This window comes from Urtica dioica, chromosome 11, assembly GCF_054948205.1.
Source record: "Urtica dioica subsp. dioica isolate 48M chromosome 11, U.dioica_male_clone48M_v1_H2, whole genome shotgun sequence".
NCBI lineage: Eukaryota > Viridiplantae > Streptophyta > Magnoliopsida > Rosales > Urticaceae > Urtica > Urtica dioica.
Window position 1 is genome coordinate 21,762,978 of NC_142766.1, and position 20,868 is coordinate 21,783,845.

Here is a 20,868-nt window from a genome sequence, read left to right on the forward strand (position 1 = left end):
TTTCTAACTAGTGTTTTTCTTTGTGTAATACACTTTTTTTTATATATGAATTTTGTTATATTATCATGAGAAATTGCATCAGCTACCATCATTTGATAATTTTTTTTCTAATTTTCCAACGAAAGCTTAATTTGGCCAAAAATACTAATAAGCCACTAGTACAAATATAATTTTACTCTCAACATGATGTCAACAATTGATATTTAATTTTGACATAGATGTCAACAATTGACATACTGTTGTATGTGCGTTCCGAGTTCTCTGTTTGTTGAGGATAAAATTGTATTTATACAAGTGTTTTAGTAATATTTTTGGCCATATAAAGCTTTGGTGGGAAATTAGAAAAATCTTATCAAATGGTGATAGTTGAGACAATTTCTCTATTATCATTTAGAGTATTTGGATTTTTGCCAGGGTCATGTGTGAATTAAGTTATGCGAGGCATCACGAACAGACATAAGTCCAGTCCAGTAAGCACATATGTAAAAAAATTTGCTATATATATTAATAATAGTGTTGGAAAAAATGACAAAATTATGAACTTTCGTTTTTAACTTCAATGTCAATGTAGCAATGATTTGCGATCGATTCAAATGGCCCACCAATATAAATATATAACTCCACCTCGTCAAGTTCTACATAACATATATTGAAAATAAGGAATGTAATTTAGATAGGTTAAAGTGCAAAGATTTGCTTGTAAATGAAGAAATTTGAATCAAACACTTAGAATCTGCATGGTCCGATTTATGATCGGACTAATAACAATACTTGAGTCGAATGGTGATGAAATCTTCTCGTTTATCGTCTTTTTTTTTATTAGAAAGTATCTTATCATAAAGTAGTTTTTAACTCTTTCTGACATTCAACATTTAATCATTTGCTAAATGTGAGATGCAGAGTCTCATCTTTTAATAAGAAAAAGTGATGTGATAGAAAAATAGAAATTTACCAAGTTGAGAAAAATTACATCAAGTTGTATGGAATGAGGTCATTATAGGGAATCGAGGTCGTCAAAGAACTAATTATTATCCATTTTCGAAGGGCGAATGATCGGCCTTCCTAGAAAGAGGAGGGCCAACCCTCTTTGAAGAGCCGACGCCAGCCCTTATGGATGCCTCTTATGGAAAATGGGAGAGAGCTTAGGTCCGGTCTTGTGGTTTTCGTCTTTGGACGTGAATTTTGATCTAATGAGTCTGATAAACTCTTTTAGATCTTTATGATAATCTTTTAGTAAGAGTGTCATTTTTTCACAATGAAAAAAAAGGAGGCTAGAACACTTCTTACTAAGGAAAAAAATTAAAGATAAAAAATAGTTCTCAATTACAAGCAATGAACCAAATGAGCTATGAAATCAGTAATCCAAGTTCCAATCAAGTTGTAATTCGGATAAATACGAGTCATCTTCCATAGTTTGACCTTAATAGGAAGCATTACAGCCTAAAATTAATGTGTTAAGACAAAGAAAGTCCAAAGACACTATAAGGCCGTGGAACAATAACTCAGTCTCACGGGCTTGGCCCAATGGGTCATAACCGAGACTCTGCAAATTGTTTTGCCCCAAACTGCATGTTAGAAAGGAGGGGAAATTAGGCAAGTACCTCGTTTGGAAATGGTTATTCCTAAAATATCTTCATCACAAACCTTATATAAACATCTCATAAGTTTAATTTTTTTTCCTTCTAAATGAAACTGTAAGAAAAAAAATACTCAACAAGAAAAAAGACATTTATGTAATAGAACGGTAACTGAATCATTTGAGATATAAAGTTTGGTATTTCACTAGTTTTTCTGCATTTAGAGTCTAGGAGCCCCTTGATTTGGGTTAGAGTGAAAATTCTTCCTCTATGACCATATAGTTTAGTTGATCACCACTTCCAATTGAAATTAAACTATATTCACTTATGCAGTTGTCATTAGTGTTTGTGGTCGAATTTTTATTTTATTTTGTATATTACAAGTTTAACTATCCGAATTTATAGTTCTCTCATTCTTTTTTTAATATATGGTACTAAAAGTGTAAAAACCGAGTCAACCTCTTTTCTAAGTTTTTTAGAGTTCTGAGCCCGCCCCAAACTCTTTTATTGGAGGTCGGACCGGGCCGGACATAAGGAGTAGGACCGTAAGCCCAACCCAAGACCAAACCTCGACTTTTGGGGTCGAGTGTCGGGCTCGGCTTGAAAATGGCTTAATTTGGGCTAAAAAAGTCAAAAATAAAATCATATAAAAAATAACAACTAACTATTTAATATGTTTGGTATGATGTATTATTACTATCATTCAAATAAAAAAATTACTTAAATGTTAATTAAAAAATTACATCATAAATATTAAAATTTAATATATGTTTAGGGACTTAAAGAAAGACTGACTTGCTTGGTCCGACCCCTTTTTACACCTTTAGTACAATAGATTAAAAAAATTAGAAAACTACAAGACTCGGATAATTAAAGTTCTAATATACAAACTTATAAAAATAAAAATCAAAACGAAATCACCATGGATGTGGATTCATAAGTCTTTAAACTCATTTTCTTTCTTTTCTATTAGCTTAGGTAGCTTAACTTAAAAAAAAAAATCCTTTTTTTTATGTTTCTTTCAGATTATTACATTAGATTTTGGCTGAAAACGAACTTTCTTCCACTCATTCCAATCTTGTCGTAGTTCGACTACGACATTATTGCTGGTATGAGGATACTACATGTTCTGAAACTTCTGGTTGAAAAATCACAAATTAGTCGGAGTTCTTCTACTCCTTCAGATCTTGTCGATTATGACATTATTGTTGGTATGGAGGATACTACGGATTCTAAAGATCATACCCTTTATTATATTTAGAATCCGTAGTATCCCCAATACCAATAATAATGTCATAATCGACAGGATCTGAAGATGTAGAAGAACTCCGACTAATTTGTGATTTTTCAACTAGAAGTCTACTATCTTTAATAATCTGAAAGAAAAAAAAATGGAAAAAAGAGTTTGCAGTTAAAGTACGTAAACACGAACTAATAGAAAAGAAAAAAAAAAGTTTAAAGACTTACGAATCCCCATCCATTGTGATTTGATTTTTATTTTATTTTGTAAGTTTGTTACAACTTTATTTATCCGGGTTTTATATGTCTCTAATTTTTTTTTTAAAAAAATTTATTACACTAAAGGTGTAAAAAACGAGTCAGCCTTTTTAACCTTTTAAAGTTCTGGGCCCGCCCCAAACTCTCTTTTATTGGAAGTCGGGCTGAACATAAGGAGTATGACTTTAGGCCCAACCCAAGACAAAGCCTCAATCCTTTGAACGAGTGTCGGGCTCGACTTGAAAATAACTTAATTTAAGCCTTAAAAAATCCAAAGTAAAATCATATAAAAATAACAAATAACTATTTAATATGTTTGTTACGATGTATTATTACTAGCATTCAAATTAAAAACTAGTTAAATGTTAATTAAAAAATTACATCATAAATATTACATATTAAAATATAATATATGTTTCAAAACACTTTTTATACCTAATAATATAAAATTGGAGAAAAAATAAATTTTAATTTAAAAAGAGTTAGACCCTAATTAAACCTAGTATAGTTACAACTTACAAGGGGGCAATACTTAAAAAATATAGGTTCTAAATTGTTGATGACGACAAATATTATCCCAATTGTCCAAAACACACTTATGCATACTCGCCACCTTTTTCACTCATCATGAACCCCTTCAACATTCATTATTTATTTTTCTCCTTCAAACTAGATTCTTCATACAATTATTGTGGCAAATTTTTACGAGCAACAAGTTATATATATATAAATATATTTATATTATATACACACATATATGCCGATTTTTTTTTTTGTTCGTGGGGTGACTTTAACTCAACTTCCTCAAGCAAGTATCTCCTGTCGAATCAGATGAAACATGTATAAATTCCATAATTTATCGATTTTCGGGTGTTCATAATGTACACGTAAAAAAAGGAAACAAATAAAAGGGTCAAACTGAAAAAGAGAAAAGAAATGTAGGGAAATATCTAAAATCTCCAGAAGTTTATAATCGTCGAAGAAGAAATACGAAATCAAAACAAACATCGGACGAAGAATCTCTCTCTCGCCCAAATTCTCAAGAAAGAAGGAAAGAAAAGAAAAGACTCGTCCTTGCTTTATCATCGCATCGTATCTTCCAGTAGAATCCCCAAATATATTGATATTATTCGAAACCCTAAATCTTCAATTCCTTTCTCCCATGGCGAATCCTCCTCCTCCACCATCCTCCGCCTCGTCGTCCTCTTCTCAGTACACTTATCCCAACGGCTCATCATACTTTCCCATGCCGTTTCACCTCCAACAACCCGCCACCGCCTCCCAATACCCCGCCCCCGCTCCGGCGCCTGCTCCGGTGTATCCTTCTCCGGCGCCGGTCGCCGGCGTCTACACTCATCCTCAGTTCCAGCAGGTTCTGCGCCAAACCCTAGATAATTCTATTATGTCCTTGTTGCCTTTTCTTTCTTGAATTTGGCGATTTATTTGTTGTGTTGGTGGAATAGGCACATCAATTGTTCCAGCGAGATGCGCAGACGATTACGCCGGAGGCTCTGGAGAGCGTGAAGGCGGCGCTGGCCAGCAGCGAGATCGAGCACAAGGCGGAGGTGAAGAAGAAGGCCGTTCCTCGCAAAGCCGCTGGACAGTCCTGGGAGGACCCCACTCTTGCCGAGTGGCCCGAAAGTATGTTCCTTTTGCTTGTTTCTTTACTTTCCATGTCCTCTACGACTAGTAGAATTGCTTAGGTTTGGTTTTCTTTGAGTGGATTGAAACTCTATTTATAGTTTAGATAAGCCTTGTTTAGAGCTTGTCTGTGTGAAAAAAAATTAACACCTCTTCACGCCACTTTTGCTTATATAGACTGTTATATACTCGGGTGTTTCAGATTCGGCTTTGCTTATCATAGACAACCATTTGAAATGTCTTCCAGCTTGTAGGAAAGTTACCCAATTTGTTTATGTCAATTTTTTTTTTTTTTTTTTGGCAGATGATTATCGCTTGTTCTGTGGTGATCTCGGTAATGAGGTGAATGACGATGTCATTACAAAAGCTTTTTCTCGATTTCCTTCCTTCAATATGGCTAGGGTAAGTTTCTGCAGCATTCATTTATCCTGCTCCGCTATTTATTTACTGAAAAATTTCCGTTTCTGGTGTGAACTTTTTCGCATTTTGTGTTCAGATATTTGTATGAAGTGCACAGAGCAGTTAGTGGTTTGCATGTACTACAGGGTAGGTATTGTCCAAAATTTATGAAATTATTGGTCTATGAATCTAAAAATAAGTTGCTTTGGAGAAGTTTGCCTGTTTGTGTTTTGTGCATTTATTTCATTTGTTAAAATAAGATGTGTTTAGCAATAAATGCTAGCCCTGTGATGATTATCTGTGGGTATTTTTTTTTTATATCAGACTCAGTAAGACAAGCATTTGGAAGATTTATTATAAACGGACTGTTAGGAAATTTGATGAACTAGATTAAGGCTTCTTCATGTGGTTTCGTGTAGATACGAATTTTTTTTCTTTTATAGTATCTTGTTGTTACTTGTCGCATACTGTAGCTCATTTTGGTGTGTTTATGTTCAACTTTCGTCATGTGTTCTTCATCCCATTTCCATTAGTTTGTGAGACCTAGACTTGTTTTATTGTTTGAATAATCATGTTTTCTTTATAGCGTTGTGTACCGCTAACTTATGTTCCATATCTAGGTTGTTAGAGATAAGAGAACTGGGAAAACCAAGGGCTATGGATTTGTTAGCTTTGCAAACCCTACAGACCTGGCTGCAGCACTTAAAGAAATGAATGGTGAGAAAGCTTTTTATTTTCTTTGAGCTTTTATATTGCGCAAAAGTGAAGAATGAATAATTAGGTAAAAGAATTTATCATAGCTCAAATTGATATGTTATGCGAAGTGTATTAACTTTTTCTTCTTGTGTTCCTCGAGCACAATTAGTCTTCTTGATTTTTCATTTCCACAAACATGAGATATTGTTCTTTGTTTTCAATAAATAGTCTTTTACCTGTCAAGTCTTAGGCTTTCTGTATTAATCGGATATAGTACTATACGCGAGGTCACTTATTAAAAATTTGGTCCCATGGGCAATGATTTAAATGTTGGGATTAAGCTCGTGCAATCTTTTTCCTTCAATAATTAAATTCAAGATAACGATGTTGAGCGACAGTAATTTAGGTTTTGTAGCATGGATATATTATGTTTAATGTCACATGTTCTTGATCAATATTGTTGCAGGTAAATATGTGGGTAACAGACCGATCAAACTTCGTAAGAGCAACTGGAAGGAGAGAACAGATTTGGATGCCTTGTCACGATACAAGGTAATTTTTAGTTACAATAGTGTCGGTTTGATTTTTTTTTTATTCTATGTTTTTGGGTAAACATATTTGAGCTATAAGCGATTGCTTGTCTTGATGTGTCCAACAGAATCATTCACACAAGAGACCAAAGCCTTCAAAGAAGAGTGTACTGCACAAGTAATTACACCAGTGCAACTTGGTGGAAAGTATGATACTTCGGTGTCTGTATCTTTTTCCCTTTATCATTTTGTTTCTCATTGCTGGAATTAAGACTAGAAATATATTGAAGCTGAAGATTTTTATGATTTGACATTCATGCAATAGAGGGTCTTTGACAGTTATATAGAAATTGATGTATTTGAGTTTATGACAGTAATATTCCATTGGTCGTTCTTAAGTGAATATTGAATTAGAGAGAGAGCGTTCATAAAAAAATGTATATATACTAAAGTTATCTATTCTGAAAAAAAATTGAAAATAGGTGGACTGGTAAGCAATTGAAAGAATGAACCAGCGGATCTTGAACTTTAATCAAAATAAGAAAATTTGCGCTCCAGAACTGGCGTTAGCTGATTTGCGCTCGTCAATGTCTGCAATGCGTTTGGCCAGCCTTGATTTCAGCTCCGGATTCGATTGTCGCTCTATCAACTCGTTGCCCAATTTCTGTACCCTGAGCGGGTTAAATAAGCCAGCGTGTAGCCAATCCACGTGCGGTTAGAATTTTCGTTAGACTTGAGTTAACATGACAAGACAAGAAGACCAAAATCAAAAGTTCCTATTGCAAGAGAAAATGCGTCGGGGCTTAGTTGTGCGACTATTTCAGGGTAAACCTCCAACATAATGCGATAGGAGCCCAAAATACTGCAGAAGAATACGACCAATTTGAGCTTTTGAAATTTTTTCTGGTTTTAAGTATTGGAATAAAGTCGATGGAATGATAATCAAATGCATTCCATAGGTCTTGCATCATAACATAGCTTCGGGTATTTCATCAAGGGAGTGATTATGTGGAGACCAAAATAGACAACATTCAATAGAGTGCAACCATACACAAACACCTGCAGAATTATTAAGGGAGTCATTTGTCAATTTATATTAAACTGAAAGAATATATGTATATTTCTAAAAATTGAAGGATGAATTTCTCATTTCAATTAAATACAAGAATACTGTTGATATTTTCACTTAAAAAATAAAGAAAAATTAGATCCTATCGATAAGATATTAAATTGATTTTTTTAAAAGATAAAATTTAATTAATTAAATAAATAAATAAAAATAATAGAGTATAGAAAATATGACATTGTTGTTTATTTGTTACATTTTATAAATTACAGCTGGATTGAAATTAACTTTGAAGTGGCCTAGTTGTTTGATAAAACTCATTTTTCTATTACGTACAATCCAAATCCCTCTCAGGCATCAGTAAATAAAAAACAAATAACAAATAATACCCAAATCTTCTAAACCCTAAAACCTCATCCTTTAATGGCGACGCTGGCAAAAACCCTACAGACTCCCTGAGTATCAACAATCTTCGATTCCGCGCACGCGTAGCATCTCGCGAGGTTCGTCTCTTCTTATATTCCGATTCTCTCTATTAATCGATTCGCGAAACTCCATTCAAATTTGAACGTAGTTCAATTCGCATTTTAACGTCAGATTTTTTTTTTTTTTTTTTTTGGGTTGAACTGTTACAGTGCTTGGGCAAGGTTTTCGTTTATCATCTCTGAAGCCAATGCCATTTTATGCGGTGAGAGTTCGTGACCGTTGTTATCGCCGTCGTAAGCCTTGAAACTACTCTGTTTTAGTTCGGTTGAGGTTGGGAACGAAGAAATGGGCTATACTCTTGCCCAACACAATTGGATTCTCGGTGGAAATCGAATCGCGAAAGCTCAATGTTGTGGCACCACCGATTCCGCGACTGTAAAGCCATCGTCTTTCCGCTTCCAGGGCCCCAAAAGGAGCGCGAATTTCTCGAGCCCGGTCGGTCTCCGCAGAAGAGCCGTCGTTGTCACGACGAGCTCGGACAAACGACAACAACGCGATTCCGATGCGGAAGAGCCTGAGCCGACGATCCGGGAACGGAGGTTCACCGGGAACGACGAGAGGAGGAACAACGAGATTCTGCGGTACTTCTGCGGGGCGGGGAAACTCATGGAAGCTTCGAAGCTGATCGAGATCATGGCGAGGAGAGACCAAATCCCCGATCTCCGTCCCTGCGCGAATCTCATCCGGGGACTCGTCAAGATGGACAGAGTTGAGAAAGCGGCCAAAGTGTTGCAGATCGCTGTGATGTCCGGCGGGGTTTTGGACTCGATCACATACAACATGATGCTCAGCGCTCTCTGCAGAAAAGGACAGCTTGACTCGGCCCTCGATCTCTTGGCCTCGATGGGCCCGAGCGGTTGCCCGCCGGACGTGATATCGTACAACACGATAATCCGATCGCTCTTCGATAATGGGAAGTTCGGCGAGGCCGTCGGGTTCTGGAAGGACCAGCTGAGGAAGGGCTGTCCTCCGTATCTAGTCACGTACACGATCCTCGTCGAGCTCGTCTGCAGAAACGTGGGCACCGTCAAAGCGATCGAGGTGCTCGAAGAAATGGCCGCCGAGGGCTGTTACCCGGACACAGTCACCTACAATTCCTTGGTTAACTTCACGTGCAAGCAAGGGAAATTCGACGAGACGATCTTGGTCCTGCGGAAACTTTTTTCCCACGGGGCCGAGCCCGATTCGGTGACATACAACACGCTCCTCCATTCTCTGTGCAGCCACGGGGTTTGGGACAGGGTCGACGAGATCCTCGAGATCATGGGCAGTACTCCTCACCCTCCGACGGTGATCTCTTACAACATTCTGATCCACGGCCTGTGCAAGTCCGGGCATTTGGACCGTGCCATCGATTTCCTGGCCCAGATGATCGCCGGAAACTGCTCGCCGGACGAGGTCACCTACAACACTCTTCTGGGCCCGCTCTGCAGAGACGGGATGTGCGACGAGGCGGTCCGGGTTCTCGACCTCATGAGCGGGACGACCTGCCCGCCCGGCTTGATCACCTACAACATCGTGATCGACGGGTTTTGCAAGGCGGGCTCGATGGAGAAAGCCAAGGGGTTGTACTTCCGGATGATGGAGAGCGGGGTCGGACCCGACGAGATCACGAACCACTCTCTGATCTACGGGTTTTGCTTGGCCGGGCGGCCCGAGGAGGCCGCGGAGCTCATCGGGGAGATGATCGGGAAAGGCATGTGGGTCAGGACCAGCAGTTACAGGTCGGTGATTCACGGGCTGTGCAAGAGCGAGAAAGTGGACACTGCGATTCAGGTCTTGCAAATGATGGTCTCGAATCGGCGAGTGCCTGACCCGTCGGTCTACACGACGATCATCAGAGGCATCGCGGCCGTCGGGATGTCGAAAGAGGCCGAGGATCTTCGCCGGGATTTGATAAGACTCAAGGTTTTTAAAGAGGACGCCAATCATGTTGGACTAATATGAGTTTTTGTTTTTAAATTTTGTTTTGGATTGTAGGCTAGTTCTTTAGGTAGAAATCAACTTTGGAGTTTTCAAATTAACGGTTTTTGTTCTTATGGTGTTCAATGGAAATACAAAATCTTGAAAAACACAATCGGAAGTGAAGTGAAATCGTGCGAGACCATCAGTGTAAATTCTTTCATTTTTTCAGAATTCAAATTGGTGTGTACTTAGTACTAGTATAATTACAAACTAGTCTTCGATTTCCGCCAAAGTGAGCTCTTTATAAGCATCAAGCAAGGGAAACATCTTTCTCAGCCGGCCGAGGGAAGTCTCCGAGACCGCGCCAATCGCGGCGAGCGAGCCGGCGAGCCCCATCGCCTCGGCCCGGAACCCGGCGAACCCGATGCCCTCGATGAGCACAGCGAAGGTGGTCTCGTTCGGGACTCGGCCCCGGCCGACCATGGCCGCGAGAACCTCGATAGCCTCGTCGATCCGCCGCGCCTTGCAGAGCCCGAGGAGGACGATGTTGAAGCTGATCACCGAGGGCTCGAACGCCCCGGAGGATTCCATGTCCGCCAAAAACCCGATCGCCTCGTCGACCATCCCGTCCCTGCACAGGCACGAGATCAGCGAGTTGTACGTGATCGCGTCCGGGTCGACCCGCTTCTCGATCATCTCCGACACCATCTCCAGAGCCCGAGCCCGTTCCCCGCAGCCCCACAGAGAGCTGAACATCGTGTTGTACGAGCTCGCCGTCGGAGCGCAACCCACTTCCGGAAGCCTCCGGAAGACCTCGATCGCCTGGTCCGCCTCCCCGTGCTTGCACAGCGCGGCCATGATCGTGTTGTAGTTCACTATATCGGGCAAGCTTCCGTCGGAGATCATGTGGTCCATGAACTCGACCGCCAATTCCAATCTCCCTTCTTTGCAGAAGGCCGAGATCAGCGGGTCGTAGCTGTACGAGTCGGGTCTCAGACCTTTCTCCTTCATCGCGGTCAGAGCTTCCACGGCTTCCTCGACCTTCCCGTCCCGGCACAGAGCGCTGATGAGAACGCTGTACGTGACCACGTTGGGCTCGCAGCCCCTCGAGACCATGTGGGCCACGAGCTTCTCTCCCTCGGCCCATTTCCCTTTTCCCAACAGAGCTCTCAACAGAATGTTGTACGAGACCACGTCGGGGCTGCAGCCTCGGGAGTCGAGCCTCTCGACGAACCCGAACGCGCGGTCCACCATGCCTTCCCTGCACATGCCCCGCACGATCGCGTTGTACGTGTACATGTCCGGCAACAGGCCGCGGGACAGCATTTCCTCGAGGAGGCTCATCGCTCGGTCCACGGCGCCATCGCTGATCGTGGCCTCGATCAGGATCGTGTAGGTGATCGTGGACGGCTTGCACTTGTCTCCGACGAGCTCGTCGAACACCTTGAAGGCTTGCTCGATCTTTCTGCGGCTGCACAGGCTTCCGATCATGATGTTGTAGGTGATCGTGTCCGGCGAGAACCCCCGGGATCGCATCCTGTCGAGGACCTGGTTCGCGAGCTCGATCTGGTTCGCCTTGCAGAGTCCGCTGATCATCACGTTGTAGGAAAACAGATCTGGCTCGCTGTGGCTCTCCAGGATCTCCATGACCCTAATCGCTCTCTGCACGTTCCTGGAGCTGAAAAAGCCTCTCATTACCTTCGTGCAGAGAATCACGTCCGGTTTGAAACCTTTGCTCACCATCAGCTCCAGAAAGTAGAGAGCCTCGTTGAAATTCCCGGCCTTGCACGACCAGTTGATGGATTTCATCAAGTGAGACTCGTCGTTGGAGATCTGAGAATGGAATTGCTTCGTGTTTCCGTGAACGCTGGTTCTCTGTTGCTTGTATCTGTTTTTTCCATAGTTGCTCGTTCCTTTTCGGTCGTGGTTCTGACACGTCACCGCATTGCTCTTCGGGGAATAGAGGTGGTAGCTGTGTGGCTGTGGTTGCGGATTGAGCGATGGTTTTGCAGAGAAAGACAGGCTCTGAGTCAAGAACTCGGTAGAGAATATAGTCATCGATAGGTGTGTTTTCACATACTAACAAAGATCCAGAGAACAGTGAAGAAGAAGAAGAAGAGACTAAGAAGTTGTACCTTCGTCCATCTCCAAGAGAAGTTCTGAGAGAGACGAGAGAATAGCACGATATCATTAGGATAAGGATGACGTCACGTGACCCAGAAATTGGGCCCATTACAGAGTCCCACAAGGGAAGCGCTGCAAGGATTTGAGGCCGTTCATTAACAAGAAGCGTCGCGATGACGTGGCACACCGAGGGGTTGTGTGGAGGTGGATATCACGCGCGGAAAGAAACCACCGATAACAGTTTCGCGGTGACCGTCCCATTCGTTGACTATCAATGCTTCCGGGAAGTTTGTAGCGGCGTTTCCTCACTTCCCAAGCACACCTCGTTTTGTTACTAGGCTTCAATTTTTTTTTTTTTTTTTTTCTATATCTAAATTTGATTATTTCCGTAATTCGATAACTCTTAGAAATTCGTAATTATAATATAATAGTTCATGTGTGGACTTACTCTTTCGTATTTAGAAAAAAGGTTATAAATTAAATAAATTATTTTATATTGTTATGAAAAGAATCATATAGTGAAATTAAAATTTGGGTTCTATCAATATTAACATGTATTTAAACATTTAATTTGGGTGACATTACTTCTTCTTGCGTGTGAAGTCTCTTATTATACGAAGATATAGGTTCAATCTCACGAGACATCGATTTGTCCCATATTTAATCTTTACAAAATTTCTTTGTAACATGAACTTAAATGTTTTGTGTAATCAGATATATATGAATGAAAAAGTTTAAAAAAGAACATTCAACCCCATTGGTGGAGCTAGGCACGTGCCTCCTTGGATTAAAGCCCGATCATCTCCTTGCAATTTGACATGTCTCGTAGAAGGAACCGCCTGTTTGTTGCTTCTTTTGTAACTGCGTCGAGATCACATGTGTCGCGACCTAAACGAAGGATGTTAAATCAATGTCTACTTGTCCAAAGAACCCGCATAACATAACCTACCTATAAATATCGAGATCCACAACATAAACGAAATAATCTTTTTCCTTTTTGCTCATCTTTGTAATCTTCCATCATTGACTATGTCAACCTGCTCATCTATTGTACTCTCATTTCACAAATCAATAAGACAATATTATCATTATTATTGTTAATATGTATATCATTTTATACTAGATCAGCCCAAATAATTTATTTAATTATGTTTCAGAACAAATCAAACTCATAACGAAAGTTTAAATCTCATTGTCATAAATTAAAATAGAGCTTTCATTTTTTAGAATCTTAATACTGTTTTAGGTGATTCTCACGTCAACAAGTGCCATTAGTGGTGTTTTTATATTTATTTTTATGTTTCGACAATCTATATTTGATTTGTGTACCACAAAATATTTTATTAGTGCAATTTTTAGTTTTGTTTTTTTTGGATTATTATGATGATTTATTTTTTATGGACACGAACCACAGTCTAAAAAGACTTCGAGAGCGAAGTGCCTTAAGTACGTAATCAATAAGTGAATGCGTAAGTTTATGCAATAGATAAGTGAATGTATAATTATTGTTGTAGCTGCGTTAATTTACTTTTACTCTCTTTGTAAATAATATAAATGTCTGAAAAATATGAAAATCAGTTAATGCTTAGCTTTTTTATTTATTTATTTAATTATATATATTACGTATAATATATAAATAGACATTTCTTAATTAATTTAAAAGTGATATTAATCACTAGTGGTCCGCTGATGTGAGATAAAAGAACTGAGTTTCACTTTATATCTTATATCAGCAATCCACTTATGTTTTCTATTTTTTCCGGTTGAAAGAATCCTTCCGCGTCGCTAATGATCGTAAGTACCGCATATTATGGCTGTACAAAACCGAACCGAAAATCGGATAAAACCGATATCTAAACCGAACCGAAACCGAAATTTGGAGCCACGTCAGCTAACCGAAATTCGGATTCGGATAACCGATCCGGTTTACAAAACTGGACCGGATATCGGATTTGATTTTGGAAAAATCTGGATATCGGTTATTTAACCGATTTTTTTTAATTAAAAATAAATATATATTAAAAAAAAGACTTGACCTAATTTTGAGAGAGATCTAGCGTTTTTATTTTTTTCCCAAATCAGATTTTACTGAAGTGGAAGCACTAAATGGAAGTGGAAATTTTCATTCCACCGGTGAAAATATTTATTTTCAATTGTAGATTAGTTTGGACCGTTGAATTAGTATCCAACGGTCCAAATATACTTAATTTTTTTTCCACGGAATTAAAATGAAACTGGAATTTTCGTGTGCCGTCCAACGCACTACAGAACTGAAATTTCCACTTCTAAATCTAATCACCATAGAATTAAGTTCCATGAAAGTGCACAAGAAGAACCAGAATTCCGTAGTTCCCTTCCAAATCGTCAGATTTATGCCATAATGAATTGATTCTCTCTAGAAAGAAAACTAATATAGGAAAAAAGTTTTAACACAAAACCACAAGTTTGACTATAGGAAAATTAGGAACTTTTGGTCAAATAAATTACCTTGATTTTCTTATTAAAAATATAATTTATCTTCCCTCAACTTGCTCTTAACTATTAATTTTCGTAAACTATATGGACACGTGTACATCTTCGGACCAAAACTTTCAGAAATTCATGTGTTAAACTTAATTTCACAGATCTCTCTCTCTCTCTCTCTTATTTTCGCAGTTCATTCTCTCTGAAAAATTGCATCGATCTCACAAAAAGAAATTCCCTTCTCAATTCCCTGACTCTCTCTCAGATTTTCCATTGGCCCATCTTTCTCTCAATTCCGAAGGACAGAAACAGAAAAGAAAACCGGACGCCATTTCAAGCTCCGAGGAAAGATCTAGGGTTTGATTTCCTTTCACTCCGGCAGCGTTTCAAACCGCGAAGAAAGCAGGCATTGGAGCGAACAATACAAGCTTCGTCCCGATTTTACCAAATTCTAGGGTTTTGTTGATCGATCTGTATATGTGTATCGAATGAGAATGGATATATCCGGAGATTTGGCGTCGTACGACGCCGAGTTGATGCAGCTCTCGGAAGTCTCGCCTCTGGCTCTGAAATCGAATTCGAGTTTCGTCGGGACTCTCTTCGACCACTGGCTCGCGCTTCCGGAGAGTAATCGGCTGGTATAATCGATGTTCTTATTGCTTTTGCGTTTTTTGATTTGTGAATCTTTGCTGTGATTTACTTAGGTTTTTATGAGTGCACCCTGTTTAAGTTTTTTTCTTTGGTTCAATTATTACTGTTTTATGTTTTTGGTGATTGGATTTTTTTAGTATGTCAATTGTGTCTTTGTATGCCGATGTGTCATGTATTCCAATTCTGTAATGATGGAAGCAAAATCGCAATTCGGGTAAGTTTTATCTATGAAAATGCCTATGCTGTTAGGTTAGATTACAAGTATGGAGAGATTTCGGATTTGGTAAGTCGTTATTTGAGTTTTCAATAGAGTTGATAGTGGAGAAATGGTGTTTTTGCCGAGTCATTTATTTGTATACCCATGTACGTTATTTTCTTGATAGGGTAATGAAAGTCACAAGTTAATGAGGTATTGGCGTGTTTTTAAGTTTTCGGATTAGGTTCTAGTTTCATTAGAAGACAGATTAGGTTCTATAAATTCTTATGCTTTTTGATGTCCCAAACATTGTTGAATGGATCAATGTTGGAATAACATCAAGGGGCGGTGAAATTTACTTATTGATAAATGTTATACAGGTTTTGGTAGTGCTGGTGGTTTCTGCTTTTATTTAGTTTTTGCTCGTGATGAATTTTTTTTAGTTCTTTCTTGTTTTATTGCAATCCAGTGGAAGGGTATGGTAATTGTTGGGGTAAAAGTTTCTCATAGAGTGTATTAGGTAGTTTAAAAATGCCATTTCGTTCCCAAACAAGTGAAGTTATCTACTATTTTTTTTTGAAAAAAGGTTAATTTTTGTGCGATTCTTCCTTTGCTATACGTATATCTTCTACAAAGCAAATGACCATATGCTGATTTCTGTGTGCCTTAAATTACATGGGAGTAGGTGACTTCATTGCTGAATGAAGCTAAAGCAGGAGGTCCATTAAATGTCCCCGGAAACTCTTCAAGTCCACATGCCTCTGCAGGCCATTCGCTGCCATCCATGTTCCCCGCGGGCAGTGCACCTCCTTTGTCTCCACGAAGCACTTCGGGCTCTCCTCGTGTGATGAAACAGAGGGCTGGCCCTTCTAATTTAGGTTCTCCTCTGAAACTAATTGGCGAGCCAGTCAAAGAGTTGATACCTCAGGTTTGAGATATGTGGCATCTTCGTTAATCTAATAATTAGTTATAATTTTTTAGTTGTAAGATGGATATCGTTTTGTTTGCAGTTTTACTTTCAGAATGGTCGCCCCCCCACGAATGAGAGAAAGGAGCAGTGTATCTTTAGAGTTAACCAGTTTTTCTATGGCCACTTGGACGGGTTGCAGTTACAGGGTGAGTACACTCGGGTCATCAGTGATGCTCTGCTTCCATACCTGAATTATTGATTTTTATTCTGGCATTACAGACTTTAAATCTGTTACAAAGGAAATTTGCAAGCTGCCATCATTCTTCTCCACGGCTCTTTTCAAAAAGATTGATGTTAACAACACTGGGTTTGTAACAAGGTATTTGGCCTTTTGCCCATGTATTGCTTTTTTGGCTGTTGATGAAAGATATATGAAGTGTGTCATTGTATAGGTTTACGTGTTCGATATATTCTTTTTACGCCCTTAGAATCTTAGTTGTCTTTGTTTCACATGCCTCTCTTTTATGCTCCGGCCACTGTTTTTTACAGGGATGCATTTGTTGATTATTGGATCAATGGAAATCTGTTGACTCTGGATATAGCTACGCAAATATATGCTGTTCTAAAGCAACCGGATCACAAGTACCTGACACAGGTTTTATGTTTGTCTTGTATTTTATCTTTTCACTATTTCTACAATCAATTGGCAACGAGAGCCTACAATCCATAAAGTTCTCGAGAAATTATTATATACATCTTTTCCTGAATATCTCAATCAAAGCTTTGATTTTTTTGTTTTGTTTTTGTTGTTCTTTTAATGCAAGTCAATTCTCATTAACTCATTTGCTTCTAACTGAAACTCATCATTGTTTCTGATATGAAGGATGACTTTAAGCCTATCCTTCAAGAACTTCTGGCTACTCATCCAGGGTTGGAGTTCTTGCAGGGTACACCTGAGTTTCAAGAAAGATACGGTTCGTTATCTTCTTTATCATCTGATTTAAGAGTTTTACTTTTATGCCTATTGCTGAATTTTTCATCAGTTAGTTCTCTTCTTGAACAACGGAAACACTAGTTTTGCTTCACTTTCTCTAGTTTAGTTTCTAGTCTTTATTTACTAAGAATTCTTTTCCTTTAAACTGCAATAGGATCCGAGTATAAATCGTGGTATGACCTTGCAGCTTGTCAAATTACATGTTTTGTAAATTGGGGAGAATATACTGTCTGAAATTCACTCTATCTCTCTCTAACACCTGCGCGTGCATACACGCTTATGTCAGCACGTCTTTTGTAATATGTCTCGCTGGTTTCACTTATGATGCTACATAGCTTTTTTTTTTTTTTGTTTTTGTTTTTGTTTTAAATGTGAATCAATGCTTCGGTAGAGGAAATGAAGCCAGTGACCTAAAATAAAACAGAAGGTTAAAGAAAATAGTTTATGCATGTCATGTTGTTTCTATTGCTCCTTTGGGTTTCTTTTCATGTAAAGCTAATTTATTTACTTATGGGATATAATTGCTGTGGGCCAGCTGAAACTGTTATATACAGAATATTTTACTACATGAATAGAGCGGGGACTGGGCATCTTACCCTCAGGGAGCTGAAACGTGGAAATTTAATTGATGCAATTCAACATGCCGATGAGGAAGAGGATATCAATAAAGTATTGCGGTAGGACATTGATATGTGCTTAACTACTAATGTTGATCAGATTTATATTATTGGTTTTCATTTGATTGGGAATATCCCTGCATCTAGTGCGTGCATCGTTTTATCCATGCCATAATTCTAAGGTATCAAAAAAACTGAAGATTCTTAACCTGTTTTCATATTATTTTGGAACAGGTACTTTTCATATGAACATTTTTATGTCATATACTGCAAGTTTTGGGAGCTGGATACAGACCATGATTTCTTGATTGACAAGGAGAATCTAATTAGATACGGAAACCATGCACTTACGTATCGGATTGTTGATAGAATATTCACCCAGGTTTCTGCTGGTCCCTTTCCTTTACACCAAATTATTGGTTATACCAAGGCCAAAAGAAAAAAAAATTGTTGCTTACATACAATTTTATTTGACTGGGATTCTTATATTCATCTACTTAATAAATATTAAGTCGCTTTCTTTTGTTTTACTATCAGATCCCTAGAAAGTTTACCAGCAAAGTTGAAGGAAAGATGGGATATGAGGATTTTGTTTATTTCATACTCTCGGAAGAGGATAAATCATCTGAGCCTAGCCTTGAGTATTGGTAAATATACATTCTCATTTCATTTTTCTTAAGTTTCCTTCACTGGAGTCTATGTTGTGGCATAGGGAATGTAGCAAGTTAAGGATATTTATGATCACAAATACTATTAGCGTTATCTTATTTGATTTCTTTCGTATTCTGTTAAAGGTCATCCATTTGTCCGTTGTGATAGATTGTTGGCATAAGCTAAACTTACCTTGCCATGCAGTAATCATCTTGTATGCCAGATGTTCTTCTTTTAACTGATCAAATGAAGCATACAATTTCAGATATTATTATAGGACTATCAATCTGTTAATCAGGCAATCTATAACTAATGATAGCACTGTTAATATTATTCCGCTTTGGATCCAAATGAGTCAAGATCTTGCAGAAGTAACTGATATTGCTTATTATTGTAGGTTCAAGTGTATTGATTTGGATGGAAATGGAATTTTGACACGTAATGAACTACAATTTTTCTATGAGGAGCAATTGCATCGAATGGAATGCATGGCTCAGGAACCTGTCCTCTTTGAGGATATATTATGCCAGATAATTGACATGATTGGACCAGAGGTTTTACGTTCTGTACCTTTGTTCTTTTTAATTTTTTTTATTATTAAAGAGGCCTTGATTCAACATTCTGAAAATATTAGAGGCTTGTCGTACATATTTTTTCATCTCCTTAGATTTGACATATGATTTTGATCATAAATCTGAATTAGAGTAATTTTCTTTTGTATATATTTATTCCTTGGAAGGAAATTGAATGTGGGTGAATATTATGGGGGAGATCTTTTTGGGTGCGTTAGGCGGGTTTCTGTAGTTGACATAAAACTCTCACCCACACACAAGCACGAGTAGCTCTGTCGAGTGACGACATCATAAGAGATTTCTGGGAGTTTCTTTTGGTGATTAACAGTGGATACTAATGATGTTCGATGTTGTTGACCTGGAGTTTTTTGGTTCATATTTTTTTTTTCTTTTCAGAATGAAAGCTTCATCGCCCTCCGCGATTTGAAAGACTGTAAACTCTCAGGAAGTGTATTCAATATTCTATTCAACCTTAATAAGTTTATGGCATTTGAAACTCGTGACCCGTTCCTCATTCGTCAGGTAATTTGATTGTACCCCACCTCTAGCAACCAAAAATTTGCAGAAGGCTTTCCACATTCCTGTCATTTGGCATTGTGATGGACGGGTGTGTGATACTTGAACAGGAACGTGAAAACCCGACCTTGACGGAATGGGATCGCTTTGCGCATAGGGAATATATTAGGCTTTCAATGGAAGAAGATGTTGAAGACGCCTCCAATGGAAGTGCTGAAGTTTGGGACGAATCGCTCGAAGCTCCATTTTGAGTTCGTTCAAGTAAGAAATCCCTTCATGCCACTTAAATATTCTGTCACTGTTACTAAACTTGTTATACGGGAGAAAAGAAGTAGTTTTCTAAGGCATAGAAAATGAGCATGATGGAAAAGAAATCGATTTCCGCAAAGCTGTAGAAGGAAAGAAAACACATGATAAAAGATCCAACTTCCCTTTTGCATATTCGGATAAGTAAAATTGATTGGCATACACCTTTTTTTTTCCCCCTTTCCTTCAATAGTCCCCGTTCCACAAAACGAGTGAAAATTGAATTTCCTCGAACAATTTTTTTTCCACTAGTACAAAGGAAGAAAATATAAATGTTCTTTGCCCTTGTAGTATATACACCAGTGTATTGATCATTTGTCAATAATCCTTTATCTTTCTTCTTGTGCAGGTTTCGTTTTAAAAAATTTCCGTCCGTACAAATTCATCGCTTGAAACTGGCCATCACGAAAGGTGAACCGTGGACTCACTAGGATCAGTAACCCAAAGGCACTGTTGCAGTGAACACAGACACACTTAACTGTCTCTCGAAACAACGGTATCGTGGGCCAGCAGTTAAAAATAAAGTATTCAGATCTTGTGCACTCATTGACACATTATTATGAGCCATTTTCATCACTACCAAAGTTTGCACAAAAAAGCGTAGTTGTCTTCTGCTCAGAGGTGATTAAAACAGAGAGAGAGAGAGCCGGACCTAAAAAAAAAAATTTGAGAACATTCATTTCCTACTCTACCCTTTTTTTCCCCTTTCAATATTTTAACCGTCACTTGTAAGTTATCAGCTATGTTAGTTTCATTTTTCTCTCGGTTCTTTTTGAGTTTACAAAAAAAAAAAAAAAAAACATTTTAGTTAGTGCTTTGTTTCGTTAGATACTTTGATTTATAAGTGTCATTGATGGTTCCAGTTCAGTTGTTGTTTCTCACTACAATGGTGGTAGGGAATTTTGGACCGGTGTTTGGTCACCATCTATTTATTTTCAATGTTGAAAGTGCCTTTATATTCCCTTGTGAAATTGAGAACTCGTTCCATACGAACTTCAATCTCCGGAGATAGCAGAATGGCAAGGCAAGGCAAGAAAAATGCTCCTTCGAATTGAACTCTAATGGTCGATA

At 38.6% G+C, this 20,868-nt stretch overlaps 4 protein-coding genes across 4 annotated transcripts; 3 read left to right on the forward strand and 1 right to left on the reverse strand.

The window, feature by feature from the left end:
* The first annotated feature begins 4,045 nt into the window (after positions 1–4,045).
* Positions 4,046–6,738, forward strand: LOC149382387 (RNA-binding (RRM/RBD/RNP motifs) family protein). Its single transcript, XM_089602142.1, has 6 exons — positions 4,046–4,446; positions 4,538–4,715; positions 5,020–5,117; positions 5,735–5,831; positions 6,277–6,362; positions 6,469–6,738. The coding sequence occupies exons 1-6, from the start codon at positions 4,237–4,239 to the stop codon at positions 6,520–6,522; spliced, it is 723 nt and encodes a 240-aa protein (XP_089458268.1). The 5' UTR covers positions 4,046–4,236; the 3' UTR covers positions 6,523–6,738.
* Positions 6,739–7,764: 1,026 nt separating this feature from the next.
* On the forward strand, positions 7,765–9,999 carry LOC149382388 (Pentatricopeptide repeat (PPR) superfamily protein). Its single transcript, XM_089630329.1, has 2 exons — positions 7,765–7,909; positions 8,042–9,999. Exon 2 carries the CDS (start codon positions 8,178–8,180, stop codon positions 9,837–9,839), a length of 1,662 nt encoding a protein of 553 aa, XP_089486455.1. The 5' UTR covers positions 7,765–7,909; positions 8,042–8,177; the 3' UTR covers positions 9,840–9,999.
* LOC149382389 (Pentatricopeptide repeat (PPR-like) superfamily protein) lies at positions 9,982–12,277 on the reverse strand. Its single transcript, XM_089630328.1, has one exon. The coding sequence runs from the start codon at positions 11,853–11,855 to the stop codon at positions 10,068–10,070; it is 1,788 nt and encodes a 595-aa protein (XP_089486454.1). The 5' UTR covers positions 11,856–12,277; the 3' UTR covers positions 9,982–10,067.
* Positions 12,278–14,527: 2,250 nt separating this feature from the next.
* LOC149382390 (putative serine/threonine protein phosphatase 2A regulatory subunit B''delta) lies at positions 14,528–20,768 on the forward strand. The gene is made up of 13 exons (XM_089602006.1): positions 14,528–15,022; positions 15,917–16,159; positions 16,242–16,347; positions 16,421–16,520; positions 16,691–16,796; positions 17,025–17,115; positions 17,671–17,812; positions 17,987–18,134; positions 18,290–18,399; positions 18,801–18,957; positions 19,372–19,497; positions 19,602–19,752; positions 20,147–20,768. The coding sequence occupies exons 1-12, from the start codon at positions 14,873–14,875 to the stop codon at positions 19,740–19,742; spliced, it is 1,620 nt and encodes a 539-aa protein (XP_089458132.1). The 5' UTR covers positions 14,528–14,872; the 3' UTR covers positions 19,743–19,752; positions 20,147–20,768.
* Positions 20,769–20,868: the final 100 nt, after the last annotated feature.

Bases quoted from the DNA above. Each gene is read 5' to 3' on its own strand.
- LOC149382387 (XM_089602142.1), top strand. From the start codon at position 4,237: ATGGCGAATCCTCCTCCTCCACCATCCTCCGCCTCGTCGTCCTCTTCT. The intron at 4,447-4,537 runs GTTCTGCGCCAA...TTGGTGGAATAG, and splicing joins CTCATCCTCAGTTCCAGCAG to GCACATCAATTGTTCCAGCG. The intron at 6,363-6,468 runs GTAATTTTTAGT...TGTGTCCAACAG, and splicing joins ATGCCTTGTCACGATACAAG to AATCATTCACACAAGAGACC.
- LOC149382389 (XM_089630328.1), bottom strand. From the start codon at position 11,855: ATGACTATATTCTCTACCGAGTTCTTGACTCAGAGCCTGTCTTTCTCT.
- LOC149382388 (XM_089630329.1), top strand. From the start codon at position 8,178: ATGGGCTATACTCTTGCCCAACACAATTGGATTCTCGGTGGAAATCGA.
- LOC149382390 (XM_089602006.1), top strand. From the start codon at position 14,873: ATGAGAATGGATATATCCGGAGATTTGGCGTCGTACGACGCCGAGTTG. The intron at 17,116-17,670 runs GTTCGTTATCTT...GCTGTGGGCCAG, and splicing joins TGAGTTTCAAGAAAGATACG to CTGAAACTGTTATATACAGA. The intron at 18,135-18,289 runs GTTTCTGCTGGT...TTTTACTATCAG, and splicing joins TTGATAGAATATTCACCCAG to ATCCCTAGAAAGTTTACCAG.